Here is a 15,626-nt window from a genome sequence, read left to right as displayed (position 1 = left end):
ATAGCATTGGATGCATTCTGCGGAGGCGTGAGTACCTTTCCTTGAATGTAGTCCAAAACATCATTGTTATCAGCTATGATATCCAACCTAACTTTCCATGCAAAGAAATTAGATGAGTCACCCAGCTTCTCATCACTCTTAAAGTAGGAAGTGATCATGACTTTGAATAGATTGGTTCTTTCAACTTTCCAAAGATGAGTGCTTCAAGGCTTGTCTCGTTTTGGGCTTATATTTCACCTTAGCTCTGATACCATGTTAATTTTCAGGTCATTCTATGTTGTATCAATTACTTTAGCCCAATTCCAAACTAATATTTCAAATTACAATTAGTCTTTCCATTCATCAACAGTGATTGAAGATAGAACAATATATGCAATGAAAAAGAAGACAATCAACACATCAACAAGAGACATGAGATTTGGTTAAAGACCAGGGAAAAAACCCCACTAGGGGGAAAACCCTTTCAAATTCTTCTTATATTAGATTGTCATAAAATGTTCAACAGAGAGTACAATGATCCCAATACAATATGATCAACAATATAATCCAAAAACTTCAGGAACCAGTTTATAGTGGCAGAATATATCAAAGGCAACTTGATTCAGAATTCAGACATCTTCAAAACACTTCGGATGATGGTCAACTGTAGTCAAGCCCCTGGACGCTCCCTTCAATTTGGCTTACGTGTGTTTGTAGCTTCCTAGACGTTGTCTTGACCATAACATGTGTGCATCCAAGGATGAAATTTCCAAGTTCTGTGTTAGCGTCTAGAACATAAACGCTAATTTTGTGTGAGCTTTGAATCTGAGTCTTCATACCTTCGTATGACATTTTCCTTCGCCAATGTGTCGAACCAAATCAGAAAGAAGAGAAGAAGATGCTTGATGTTATGATGTAAAAATGAGCTTCTAGGTCACTTGTATTTATAGGCTTATAGGGGGTGTCCAACAATGTCCATTTGATGTTGAGGCTGACCTATCCAATTATGCATAAGAGTGAAGCTGACTTGATCGAATATCCACGAGTGGGTGCACAAAATCAAAAACCAACTTCTGCTTGTCCGAACGAGGTGATATTTAGGTCGATTTTGGTCCTCTTGAAAAGAGGAATTCAATGCCATCATCATATCCATAAAATGAGTAGTCCAAAGTGGAATTTGACCACAGTTGTATATTTTTAACACATCGTTGGCAGACTAGTGGGGGCAATACATAATTTTGGGGTCATCGATGACTTGTGGATCTAGTCCAAACACCAGGGAAAATTTTAAGGATGGAATTTATATTAAAGTTTAGAAATCTTGGCAAATATTCCTACTCCATAATATGCAAATTATAAAAGTTTAGGTAATATTTTTGTAAAAAAATTTAGATCTCTAATGATTTTATATTAGTCTATATAAAATTTTGGTGATTTTTAAGGTAAAATAATTTTGTATTATAAAATTTGGGCGAATCATTTTCAGAAAAAATGGAAAATTGGTGATTTTTTTTTTTGGAAAATGCGTGCAAATTTAGCCCACTTGTGAATATTAGCCCCTAAAAGTTTCCTTGCCAAACACTTTCTTGGTTTTTGTGGGTTTTATGTGGGGAGGTCCCAACTAACTTGGTCGAATTTTCTGAGCACTCTAGAAGGTCGAAACACATGATTTATCTCATCTAGCAGCAACAGTTCTTCCTTGGCAGGGTGGAATTCATTGAGGAGGGATTTTCGACATATTGCAATTTGTATTGACAACTGCATTTTTTCCATAGCTTGTAGTAGCAATCCCAGGTTCCATTTTTATCACTGATGTACTCATTTTTTCCAAATTAATACAATGGCTCATATACTTGGCTCCATTTTTTGTGTTTACTGATTTTAGCTTGTGTCCTCGGAATTTTATTTGTTGTAGCTTAGTTCATGCATATGTTATTTACTATATTTTCCTAGTTGGGATATTACATTGAAGCTTAACCTGCCAATAGAGGGATAATATTAAATATGAGGATCGATGTTTGATAATCTAAATAGACAATCAGTGAAGCCACACCTCCAAATCCCGCGGCAATTTTCTCCTAATACATCCAAAGAATCATTTTAGTTAACCAACAATAGTTCTACCAGTTTGGCATGAAAAAATGTTTCTAGTTATTTTAACTACAAATTCTCCAGTCATAGGTGGGATGCCAAAATGAGCTTTGTAAATATGTTGTGATATTTGACTACAAGAAAAAAAAGGCATCACTCTAAAACCATAGTACGAAGCATACCTTTTAATGGAAAATCTGGAATCTACACCTGTCATAACGAAGAGAAGAATAATTAAATTTTTGGATTCATTTAAAGATAGACTTTGAGGCCAATACCATGGGATGGAAATCATTGGTATTGTTATTGATCAAACTAGCAGGGTTTCCAAGGTCCTTGCAACCTGCTAAGATTGGCATACACAAGACAAGGGCGTGTTACCCCTCATGTTAGGAGGGGTACATATATTTTCACATTACATTTATCGTCGTTGTAAGCCCAAAGTCACAAGTCAAAATATTTCTTAAGCCATGTGAGTCTTTGTATTTAGGTATCTTAGGCCTTGTGATGGTCCCCGTCTTTTTGGCCTAGTTCTTTGATCTCTCTGTCTTGTATAGGATCGAGAGATTTTGCGTGGATCTTAAGGCAGTTAAAGTTTGAAGGATCCTTGGATATGTAGGGGTTATCATCAATGTATGGGATAGTCCAGCATACGTAAAGTGTGAAATTCCACAACTGGAATCCCTACTACAGCAACTGATTAAACTTCTCCTATTTGTTAATTACTGAAACAAATTATTTATTGCTTCCTACAGCAAATATCGAAGCTAATACATTGCAGCCTACACCAATTAAATAATATGCCCAAAACAAGAACAAAACAATAGAGAAAGATACAACACAAGTGACACCGTATTTTTTGGACAAATGTCCCTGGAAAAACCCAATGCGGGAAAACCGGTGCAACAGATTTGAAGGTTTTTATTATTATGCAGTAGTTTTCTGAATACAACTCTGGATTCCCTCCCGAGAATCTAGTTACAAAGAATAATCCTGACATAGAGATTTGTGAGATTACCTCACACTATCACTAGGAATCTTGGCTGATCCAGCCCTAGAAAGATTGCCTCTGACTTTTCTGGTTACCTCTGCACTACCTCTGCGTCAACCTAGTGTCAAGCTCACTGGGGACATCGTCAATCCTCTCGCTGGTCAATTTGTTGCCCAAGTGATTTGATTTCTTCCTCATGGTCTCACACCCTGACTCCCGGCTTCTGAAATGCGAATTCCCTCTGCAAATGTAGGACTCCCTCTTAGCTCCTGCATTGTCTCTGTGTGGCTTTGCGTTAGCCCCTCTGGCTCAACACTGCCACTGCTGGATCTCCCTCTCTATTCTCTATTGTGTATTCTCTGACCAGGAATAATTCCCTTCGGATACTATCCCTGCCTCTTACTGCAAAAGCTCACTTCAATTCTCTATCCGACAGCTGCTTTGCTTCAAAAACTCGATCTTCTTAACTCTCTCTATGTCTCTTTCAAAATGACCCTCAAGCCTCCTTAAATAATATCCTCTTTGACATTCAATGGCCCATATTAGAAGCTAATCAATGGCTAAGATTGTTTCTGCTTGATCCTCATCTTCTTCTAGAAGTTACACACACAGTTTATATTAATACCCTTTAATTATTTTATTTTCCTAAGTTTAGACTTAGGGTCCCATTAAAAATAATTAATTATTTTAATAAAATTGTTCCTGAGTGGAATTTTCCAAAACGCTTTTTGGGTTCTTTGGAATACATGTGCTCTAGCCTCCCTGCGAAATTTGAGACTTAGAGCACATATGATGCCACCAGAAATCAACACTCCCTCTAACTGAGGAATGTGCTCTTTCAATGCAACTTGTTGAAGCATCACTCTGTTATGTAACATCTCCCTTTGCATTGTTGATGATTGACCAGCTGTCCAGAACCACTGCACAAGTGTTGCATCTGTATTGCTGCTAACGCTGCCACTATCAACATTGCAACTCCCTCTGAATTTCTGTATTCGTGCTACTGCTGGCACTGCCATTGCCAAATGCTCCTTCACTGCAAATTGTTGCTGCTACTGCATCAACAATGGAAAAACATTCCAAATTACTTAACTAATTGCTTTCAGTATGATACCATGTGAATGTTGGAACCTGAATACTGCTAATCTCTGTGCTGACCCTCTGAATCTTTTGCATTGTTGTTGACCTCTACTCTGTTCCATCTGCATTGCTGCCAACTCTGCTCTGCGTTGTTCATTATCTTGAGCTCCTAGCCACTGTAGCTGTCTCTCTGACACTCCTCGGAACCATCTGACACTAGTTCATCCTGTTACTTCTGATCTGGGCTCCCGTAGCAAGGACTTGATCCAAGAGGTGGGTTCCTCGGGGATCCTTCCCATCTGTATCTCTTTTGAACTACAACTCTAAATCAACCCACCTCCCTCCTGGAGATGCGGTGCCATCTCTACCAAATGGAAATGTTGAATATCCTCCTCTCTCGTCTATGCATCACTGGACTAGCCTACACATTCCCTTCTGGAGCTTGTACATCTTCCCCTCTTCATTGTTGCTCAGCAAGTAAGAATTCAAACTCCTTGGTTGGAACTCCTCTGAGGAAGAATTCCCTCACAATGCTTCTCCTCTTCTCATGTCTTTCTACCCAGCAAAACGACCTACAAAAAAATTGTGTCCCGCCATCTCTTCCTTGCGGTAAGGCTTTAGCACTGCTCTCTCTACCATGATAAGATCTCGATTTGGAAGCTCTTCTCTCTATCAACTCACTTAGAGAGAGACTGCCTCGAAATTATGCCCTCCTGGCTTGGACTGCGCAAACCCTTTGGGGTTTTAAACTGCTGCCTCTCGCTTCTTTTTTACCTCCTTTTCTGCTCAATGCTAGGTTCTCTAGCATTGTTCTTCTTGCTTCACTTGCACTTCTCTGATACCATGTGAGAATTCCACAATCGAAATCCCTACTACAGCAACTGATTAAACTTATCCTATTTGTTAATTACTGAAACAAATTATTTATTGCTTCCTACAACAAATATCGAAGCTAATACGCTACAACCTAAACCAATTAAATAATATGTCAAAAACAAGAACAGAATAATAGAGAAATATACAACACAAGTGACACAATATTTTTTGGACAAATTTCCCCTAAAAAAACCAATGCGGGAAAACCGGTGCAATAGATCTAAGGGTTTTTCTTATTATGCAGTAGTTTTCTGAATACAACTCTAGATGCCCTCCCGACAATCCAGTGACTGAGAATAATCCTGATAGAGATATTTGTGAGATTACCTCACACTATCACTAGCAATCTTGGCTGATCTAGTGCCAGAAATATTGCCCCCGACTTTTCTAGTTGCCTTTGTGCAATGTCTACGTCAGCCTAATGTCAATCCCACTAGGGACAACGTCAATCCTCTGGCTGGTCGATTTTCTACCCAGGTGATTCGATTTTTTCCCCTGGTCTCACACCCCGGCTCCCAACTTCTGAAACTCGAATTCCCTCTGCAAATTTTAGACTCCCTCTTGGCTTTTGCGCTACCTCTGTATGGCTTTGCGTCAACCCCTCTGGCTTAACGCTTCCACTGCTAGATCTCCCTCTGTCTTCTCTGTTGAGTATTCTCCGACCAGGGATAATTCCCTTCTTATACTATCCCTGCCCCTCACTACAAAATCTTACTTTGAATCTCTCTCCGACAATTGCTCTACTTCAAAAATTTGATCTTCTGAACTCTCTATGTGTGTCTTTCCAAATGACCCTCAAGCCTCCTTAAATAATCTCCTCGTTGACATTCAATGACCTGAATTAGAAGCTAATCAATGGTTAAGATCATTTCTGCTTGATCATCGTCTTCTTCTAGAAGTTACACCCACAATTTATATTAATACCCTTTAATTATTTTATTTTCTTAAGTTTAGACTTAGGGTCCCATTAAAAATAATTAACTATTTTAATAAAATTGTTTCTGGGTGGGATACATAATATAATGATCTAATGAGACAATTGATTTGCTCTGCGCGCTTCGGCCCTGCGCGCTGCGGCCCTGCAAGTGAGATCTGCACCTTGCGGATCTAGAAGACTACGCGCGAGTTCGCCCCTGCTTCTCTGCGATCCCTGCTGGCGAATCCGCAGAGAGCTCCTTCCCCGAGCTGCGGTCAGCTAGGGTTTGGCCGAAAGCTCTAGCTCCTGGCTGCAGTCGGCTAGGGTTTTGTCCTGCTGCTCTCCATGGAGGAGCCAGACCCCCCCCAGGGGCCCTCCTCCACTACTACGCCTTCCGCTGCTGAGGCCTTCAGATCCTTGTTGGCCTCTCTGCCCAAGAAGAAAGTTGTGGAAGCCGCCAAGTTCGTGAAAAGATTAGAAGACATCCCAGAGATCGCTCTTCCTCCTGAAGGCCCGATTCAAGTAGCATTATCTCTGGCGGATCGCGCTCTAGTGGGTCAGTTTACAGGTCTCTGGCCCTCCCCGAAATCAACAGAGAACTGGGTTGCTAGAAACTGGGCTCTGCTGATCAAAAGCAAGGTTACATCTTACTTCCTCGGAAGGGGCTACTTCTTATTCGAATTCTCAGAAAAAGAAGACAAGGATCTGATCTTCAGAAATGGCCCCTACTTCATGGGCCCTCAAGGGCTGTATTTAAACAAATGGACGCCAGATTTTGATCCGGCGGTAGATGTGCCATCAGTGGTCCCGGTGTGGGTAAGGCTCCCCAATCTGCCGGTTCATTGTTGGAACTGGGAATCCCTGAAGCATATCGGAAACACCCTTGGAAAATTCATAGATAGGGCTAATAACAAAGACCAGTATGACTGCGCCAGAATTTGTGTAGAGGTAGATCTGGAGATTGGATTACCAGAAGCCATCAAAATAAGGGTAGGCCCTTGGACACATGTCCAGAAATTAGACTATGAACAGCTGCCATTCAAATGTTGGAAGTGCCAAGTCTATGGTCACTTCGCCAGAGACTGCCCGTCCAAAGGGGTAGAGGAAAAAGGGAAGGAAGAAGGATGGACCCAGGCCAAAAGACCCAAACCCTCATTCAGGAAGAATGCAAATGTTAATGCCAGAGCCCCCCAAACGGGCCCTGCCCAGCATCCACCCATGGAAAGTCAAGGTAATAAATTCGAGATCCTTGGATCAGAAATCATGAACACTCAAGAGACAGAAATTCCAAAAGTAGTCTCACCTCCTAAATCCACAAGCGAACCAGAGAGATCCAAAGAGAAGATGTCAGAAGACGAGGAGGAAACCCAAGAGTCCGAGGAATCGGAGGAAGAAGGGGAAATAGGGGATTCACAGGCTACCCCCAGAAGATCTACAAGAGGACGAATGTCAACAAAGGAAAAAAGAGATAAAGAAACATACAAAGACAAGCTTCAGGGTAGCCAACCGACGCTAAAGAAACTCCTAGCAAAAACCCCGAAGACGAAGAAGATCCAAACCCAGAGCTCCAAAGGAGCTCCTCATAAGAAAAATCAATGATGAAGATAGTCTCCTGGAACTGTAGGGGAATGGGCTCCAAAGCTAAGGAAGAAGCAATGAATAGTCTAATAAGACTGGAAGCCCCGGATATCCTCTCATCCCGGAGACTAAACTAGAGGATTCAGCCTTCCTCCAAGCAAGCAGAAAAATCTGGAAGAAAGATGGAGCGCATGCAACCTCTGCCCGTGGAGCTTCGAGAGGGCTTGGGTCGCTCTGGAATCTAATTAAGTTCTCTCTAATCTCTGAGTCCCTAAACACTCATTGGATTTTGTTAAAATTGCAACATTTAGAATCTAAAGAAGTTTTTAGTCTGGTCAATGTATATGCTCCTAACAATGCAGGTGAAAAAAAATCATGTTGGGAGGCCATAAAAAATTTGGCAAATCTAGAAAACTTGGAGAATATAATCATAGCCGGAGACCTTAACCTCACCCTTCTCTCGTCAAAAAAGAGAGGAGGCAGTATTGTCAGAGATCCGACAAGGGAAACAGTGGAAGACCTCATGCAAGACTGGGACCTGATTGACATCAAGCCAAATATGGGCAAGTACATGTGGACAAACAAGAGGGCTGGCCCGGGACACATAGCCGCAAGATTGGACAGATTTCTGGTGCAAAGTTCCTTCCTGCTCCTTGGACTAGAGACTAGATAGCGCATCCTCCACAACAGCATATTAGATCACAAGCCTATCAGCTTGGAACTGTTGCCGCCCAAAGACCTGGGGCCTATCCCTTTCAGGTTCAGTTCTCTTTGGATTAAAGAGGCAGATTTTATGGACAGGGTCAGAGATTGTTGGAAAGTCCCAGTCAAGGGATCCGCCTTCTTCGTGTGGGAGGAAAAACTCAGAAGAGTCAAAGCCATGCTAAAAAATTGGGCCAAGACCCTTCCTAATCCTGTTGCGCAAAGGAAAAAAATCCAAACCGAGCTTGAGAATCAGCACCTCCATCTTGAAACAGCGGAAATTACAAAAGAAGAGTTGGAAAAGGAGGCCAGGCTTCAACAAAGCTTCCATAAGGCCTGCCTGGCAGAAGAGGAATATTGGAGGCTCAAGTCCAGAAGTCTCTGGCTAAAATCAGGCGATAGAAACTCCTCCTTTTTCCATAAACAAGCCCAAGCCAGGAAAGGGAGAAACTCCATCACGGAAATAAAAGAAGAAGACAATGTCTTGAAGGATTTTGCATGCATAAAAAAGGCAGCCTCGGAGCACTTTGGGAAGCTATATAGGGAGGAACTTTTAGATGAGCATAATGACAGCCTGTTGGACGTTGTCCCTAACCTCATCACCTCCAAAATGAATCAGATCCTTGAGAGAAAAATCACACACAAGGAAGTCAAGGAGGCCCTTTTCGCAATGGATCCCGACAAAGCCCCGGGACCGGATGGTTTCACGACCAGGTTTCTACAAACTTGCTGGCAGATCGTGGAGAAGGAGCTTCTCAAAATGATTCAAAAGTCCCAAGACTGCCAGAAGATTGGAGGAGGTACAAATTCAGCCTTTCTTGCCCTCATTCCCAAAGAGAAAGGAGCAAACTCTTTCAGCAGATTCCGCCCAATTTCCTTATGCAATATTGGGTACAAAGTCATAACCAAAGTGATAGCTAACAGGCTGAAAAGAATTCTACCCAAAATCATCCCCGACAGTCAAGGAGGGTTCATTCAGGGCAGACAGCTGGTAGATAACTTCGTGTTGGTTCAAGAGGCAATCCACTCCAGTCTTCATCGAAAGGAAAAAGGTATGGCTATTAAATTAGATCTTGCTAATGCATTTGATCGGGTTAAGCATAAATTTTTGTTTGATGTGCTTCATAAACTGGGGTTCGGTCAAAACTTCATCAATTGGGTTAGAGCATGCATTTCAGAACCTTGGATAGCCCCCCTGGTGAATGGTAGAGCGGCGGAGTTCTTCAAAGCCTATAGAGGACTGAGGCAGGGGTGTCCTCTCTCACCCCTTTTATTCGTCCTCCAGGCCTCTGTTCTCAGTTTCAACTTAGATAAAAAGCAGCAAGAGCAGGAAATCGTTGGCCTGTGCATTGCAAGAGGGGCAAAAAATATCAATCATGCCCTCTTTGCGGACGATGCAATACTGTTGGGGGCTGCTTCTCTTCGCTCAGCTATAAAATTCAAAGAAGTTCTGGATGAATACAATAAGGTCTCAGGCAGCATTTTAAACAAAGACAAATGTAACATTTACTGCTGGAATACCCCTGTTTCGATTGCAAATTCAATTGCCAGATGCCTAGGATTCGCAGCCTCTATCTCCTGGTCTTCATTCAAGTATCTTGGGCTGCCAATTTTCCACAGGAGGGCCCTGAGCAAGGACTGGCACCCACAGCTAGAAAAATTCAAATCCAAAATGCAAGCATGGGGAGCTTCTTGGCTCAATTTAGCAGGGAAATCAGTGCTAATTAAAGCAGTGTTGAGCAGTTTGCCATTGTTTAAATTCTCAGTCCTCCTAGCACCTGTGGGTATCATAAAAAAAATGGAGGAACAAATCAGACATTTCTTCTGGAAAGGAGGCAAGCAAAATGAGAAGAGGATCTCCTTAATTAATTGGGAAATAGTCACCAAATCAATTTATGAGGGAGGACTAAATTTCAAAGACCTCGGAGCCCAAAATCTAGCTATGGGAGCCAAAATAATATGGAAAATCATAGCCCCTAACCCAGGTTGGGTCCAGATAGCTCTGTGGAAAAAATATTTTAGAGGTGCGAGACTCAGATGCTTGGATCATCCAAAAAACGAATACATAACTCCTCTCAGTTTATTCATTAACAAAATAGGCCCGCTGATAAGCAACTATGCATATTGGATCCCAGGTAATGGTAAACGGATCCATTTGTGGACTGACAGCATTCTGGGCAGACCTCCATTGGCTGAGCTGAGAGGCACGTTAGATCTGAGGCGTTGGACTTCTGAGCATAATATAAACACTCTGTGGGACGTGTCTATCTGGAAAGATGATGTTTGGGCGGGCTGGAAGCAGCTCCCCGTTCCTCCCGCACTGTCTTCTGTGCTGAGCTCGTTCTTCTCGAAATTGCAGGGGTTGGCTCCCACTCACGCGCGCAGGATGGACGTGAGAGGCTGGGGCTCAACGTGCACAGGTTACACAGTGGCTCAGGGGTATATCAAGTGGCTGGAACGCCCCCATGTGCCCCCCAATCCGGCCCCCTGGGTTGGGATATGGAAAATCCCATCAATCCCAAAAATTGATTTCTTCTGTTGGCTCCTCTGCCATCAAAAAATCCTCACAGAAGACAGACTCCAGAAAAGAGGCATCCATGGCCCCTCTAGATGCATGATGTGTAAAGAAAACTCAGAAACTTCCCTTCACCTCATTATCAAGTGCAAATTTGTAACCTCCATTTGGCATGATCTTCTTGAGGCCTGGAGCTTCAAGTTCGATTTCCCCACCTCGATTCAGGATCTGTTTGCAGGCTGGATGACCAGATATCCAGGTTCATCCCCAAAAAACAAAACTATCAAAGCAGCGTGGAGTGCTTTACCTAAATTTATCAGTTGGCAAGTGTGGTTGGAAAGAAACAGAAGAATTTTCCAAAGTAAGGAACAAGACTATAGACTAGTTGCCAACTCAGTAAAAACCCAACTAGCTGAGTGGCTGGCAGACAAAGGGGATGACATAAATCTAAATCAACAGGACAGAGATTTAGGATCTGTCCTCAACTTTAAATTTCCAAAAAAGAGCTGCCCCCCTCCATCCCTCAAAGAATGGCAAATCAGGAAAAACGAAGAGGACTTCCAGCTCTGGTTGTCCAACCAACCTCTTCCCTCTCTCTTCTTTGATGGGGCTGCAAAAAGGAATCCTGGAATCGCTGGCGCGGGAGGCTTTATCATCAATCCAGAAGGTTCTCCCCTACTAAGATTTGCTTGGGGATTAGGCCACTCCTCAAGTATACAAGCTGAGGCGATGGCCCTCTTCCAAGGTGTCAAACTCCTTCAAGAGCTAGGAATTGAGGAGGCAAACGTTTTTGGAGATTCCCAGGTAATCATAAGTACAGTGGTGAACAATTCCAAGCCTATGGATCTGCATCTCGCAAGGATTATTGCAAGGATCAAAAACATGACCAAGTCCCTAAAATTGAATTACTTTCATGTCTTAAGAATCAATAACAAAGAGGCGGATATAGAGGCAAATAAAGCAGTTCACTTAGATGCTGGCACAATTCTCAGAGACAAGGAAACCTTTTGGGACCCAATACCGTAAAGAGCCATGTTTTATTGCCTCTTATTACAACAGTTTGTTTGCATCTTTCAGCTCGGGAAATTAGCTGCCAAAGCTCAATATTCCAAATGTAAAAAAGGAAACTGAAAGTAGCAGGGGAGCTCTCCCTTCTGGTGGACAGCCATGTTGAATTCTGCTCTTCCTCTTGTAACCGAATTTGTGGCTGTTAGCCATCCAATTAATGAAATCTCATAACCGTCCTTGTAAAAAAAAAAAAAAAATGTTTCTGGGTGGAATTTTCCAAAACGATTTTTGGGTTCTTTGGAATACATGTGCCCAAGCCTCCCTGCGAAATTTGAGACTTAGAGCACATCTGATGCTACTAGAAATAAACATAGTGGTGCACCTATGTCTTACCACATGATTATTTGTGTTGTTGAGTTTGCATGTGTCCTTGACCTTGATATAGTATTCCTCAGACAATTCTCAATATGGTAATCTCACAAAATCAGAATTTTCACATTTCCCAAGGTAGTTCACATTTCTCGATGCAGGTGGTCCCAGAAATAAAAAAGTTTACTTTATTTCCAAAATGCTCAAAATAATGAGGAGATAACATGCCATGCTCAGAATAATGAGAATATGACATGCCACATTGAAATTTTTCCAAACTCTAAAAGAATGATGCAATTATAGGTGGTCAAGGTTGATCAAATGGCATGTGGGGCTTCTAGGTGGCGAAACAGTTGCAAGACTTGTTAAAATGTTGCATGAATTATGTCAAATTTGGTCTATGAAATGAGAGGAACAAAACCCATACAGCATAGAGGGTAGTTATGTGGCAACGCAGGGTGCTATTTTAGCCAGTGCAACTAACTACATGTGAAATCAAGGTGAATATCAATAAAATAAGTGAAAACCATACAAAATTCACTAGGAAGTTGGAAAACCAAGCTAAAGGTGGAAAACCAACTTACTACTAGTCATTTAAGTCAAAAAGTACCATAAGAAGGTCAAATATAACCATTTCAAGGTCAAAAGGTAAAATTTGGGGATCAAATGGACTATTGTTGGCTTGTGGATATGAAAGTAGTCGTTAGAATGGAACTTTGAGTATCCAAGGACCAAAATAAAGAATTCAAAGACCAAGTTGATCCACAACTAGCTATTTTGGATGAATGTTGAGCTTACAAGGAGGATATTGAGCATGTTTGGGCAACTATTCTTCATTTCTTCCTCTTATAATATAAATGCAAAGGGAACATTGAGTTGTTGAGGATCTTGTGAGTCAATTCAATCCCTTGAGTGGAAAAGAAGTATTGTGATTTATCAAAAGTTATTACTTAGTCTCTGATATGCAGATGACAATTAAATTATTTTCCTAGAGGGAGGTCAAACTAACCATTAGAGAAAAATTATAAAAGGCTAGCCCTCCTCTACTTGAAGTTGTTATTGATTTATGAGATCATTTGATGTCGTAATCAAAGAACATATTTTTGCAAATGCTTTGTGTAATGTTGTAACGGGGTTCATAATAAAAAATACTCATAATAAATAAGACCACACAAAGGTTGGAGGGAAAATCCATTGAGGGGATACATAGTCATGCATAGAAGGTGGACTAGGCACTAGTCTACTATGTTTTTTTATTGTAGGTGGAGCACTTGGAGCAAGGGATTGAACAAATCCTTTTAGGGGGTAGCCAAACTAAGAAAGGGCTTATACTTAGTCAAATTCTTCAATTATGCATGGTTTTTATCATAGATTGGAGAGAATTACTAACGACCAAGATGGATTTATGATCATGCAAATCTCAAGAGAGCTTTGTAACTTGAGAATAAATGTGTTAAAATAACTAGGAACTCTTTGTGATGAAATATTAAATGTATTTTAGTTACCTCAAAGGGAGGAATAGAAAGTTAAAAAAAAAAACATTGAGCACCTACAATATTTGCATGGCCTCTTCCATGCCAAACAAGTTTATGACTAGTTCTTCTTCCCCTTTTAATGAATACATTAAAAAAAAGATGGATTACAACATCTTAAAGTCAAGAAGATAATCAAATATAAGAATAGAGTTTATTACATATAACCTTAAAACATATACTATCATTGTGTGTAAACCATTTTTTCTCCATATACATTTACTAATGGTTTAAATTATAAAATGTATATTTGAAAAGTTTAAAGATATTATATGGATTTTGAGTTTTTTTTTTTTAATTTTTAAAAGAAAATTGATAAAATTGACTTACATTTTTTATCATTCAAATATTATCATGATCCTTTTTTCCATAAATTATTTTACAGGTTCACCAAGGAAACACAACCTGGATTGCTAAGATGTAAAGATGCAGCAAAGAAGCTTATTGCCTTGGGATTTAATTTCACTCCAATAGAGGAGGCCATTGAACAATCTTTCACTAGTATGAAAGAGAAAGGATTTCTTAAAGAAATTCCTAAAGTATACAATGTTTAGAAGCCAAATTATACAACAAATTAAATATGTGCTTTACATATTATTTAAAAGAATATTACAAATGTAAATTGTATTTAATGCTTTTATTCTATTTAATATTTATTTAGAAGTAAAGGAATAAAACATACCTTTACATTTTGTTGTCTAAAATAGTAAAAAAAGGTTGCATAACTCAAACTACTTGAATATCTAAGTTATTTTTATAATTTTCAATTCTCTAAGCTATTATTGAGTATAAACAAAAGCTTAGCCAATATTTTTTACAATGTGTTAGACACTACTGGGTAGACTAACACTCCTACCAAATGTCTATTCCATTGTAGGATTTTAAGGATCCTAGAAAGCCTATCACTTTTCCAATCATAAGCAATTTAAAAACTCACTCCAAGTCTAAAACAATAGTTTTAATCCCTAACACTACCCCCAAGACATTAATTCCCCCCTAATCCATCATTGTCGAAACTGTGAAGGTTTGGATTACACACTATAGAGAGTCTCAAAGATTAACTCTTTGCATGAAACCAAGTAGCAACACCGTCTTCCCATGCCCAAGACCCTATAAAAAAACCTTATTTATTGTTAGTTGTTATAAGTGAATTTTATCTCTATATCTTAAATATCCTACTTTCCATCTTTGCCTCAAGAGGCACTCTACAACCCAATATAGGGGAGATGTGTATGTGTTAGACGTAAGACATAATGTAAGAATGTCAACATTTTTTTAATATCGGAAATATATATATATATATATATATATCTAGAAAAAAAATACAAAACGTTGAAAATGCAAATTATACTATAGAATGTAAAATATTTTGATAAAACATGGTTTTTACCATGGTATTCTTCTCTAATGTATCCTATTTAAAGACATAAAATTTCAATGAATTTTTTTTTCTCCAAAGAGAAGGATTTGGTCGGGGCTTTGAGTTTTATTTATCTCCACTCTATAGTAGCACAAAATTAGCTAGACATTGTTTACTTTGTATGAGACTCAAATTAGATTGATGGTTTTTCATAAAACTCCAATTACATGTCATGTCACATTGTTAATTGCATGTACTATTTAAATTCTGTTATATTGCTCCAGAGATTGTAATCAACAAAGTTGTCACTATTATCTTGGGGCTCTTTTTTGTGAATTTTCTACTGAGAATTGGAATTATTAATGATCATATATTGTTAAAGATATACGAGAATTCACCTCAAGAACATCAGGGGAATTTCATTATTCTAAGAATATAAGCGGGGCATTGGAGTAGTCGTGTTAAAGTTTTTTTCCTGCAAATGTTTTAAGCTTCTAATTATTCTACTGGAAGGGTTCAAATGAAAGGTCCTTTTTGCATTTTAAGGGTGGATTTGAAGCCATTGTTCCTAGGTGAGGAATCACCTTTGGATCCAATGCAAGGGATGCATATAACAAACATGAAATGGA

General features: G+C 39.9%; 1 protein-coding gene across 1 annotated transcript in view; it reads left to right on the top strand.

Moving 5' to 3' along the window:
* The window catches only part of LOC149184848 (phenylacetaldehyde reductase-like), a 195,589-nt gene extending 181,352 nt beyond the window's left edge, over positions 1–14,237 (top strand). The window contains exon 5 of the mRNA XM_089417734.1: positions 14,023–14,237. Coding sequence (XP_089273860.1) covers positions 14,023–14,191 — 169 coding nt within the window. The 3' untranslated portion in view covers positions 14,192–14,237. The remainder of the gene's footprint in view (positions 1–14,022) is intronic.
* The last annotated feature ends 1,389 nt before the right edge of the window (positions 14,238–15,626 follow it).

Source organism: Pinus tabuliformis, chromosome 3_2 (genome assembly GCF_031772625.1).
Source record: "Pinus tabuliformis cultivar Carrire ecotype Pingquan chromosome 3_2, CPIR1, whole genome shotgun sequence".
Classification (NCBI taxonomy): domain Eukaryota; kingdom Viridiplantae; phylum Streptophyta; class Pinopsida; order Pinales; family Pinaceae; genus Pinus; species Pinus tabuliformis.
This window is presented reverse-complemented; position numbering and strand designations above follow the sequence as displayed.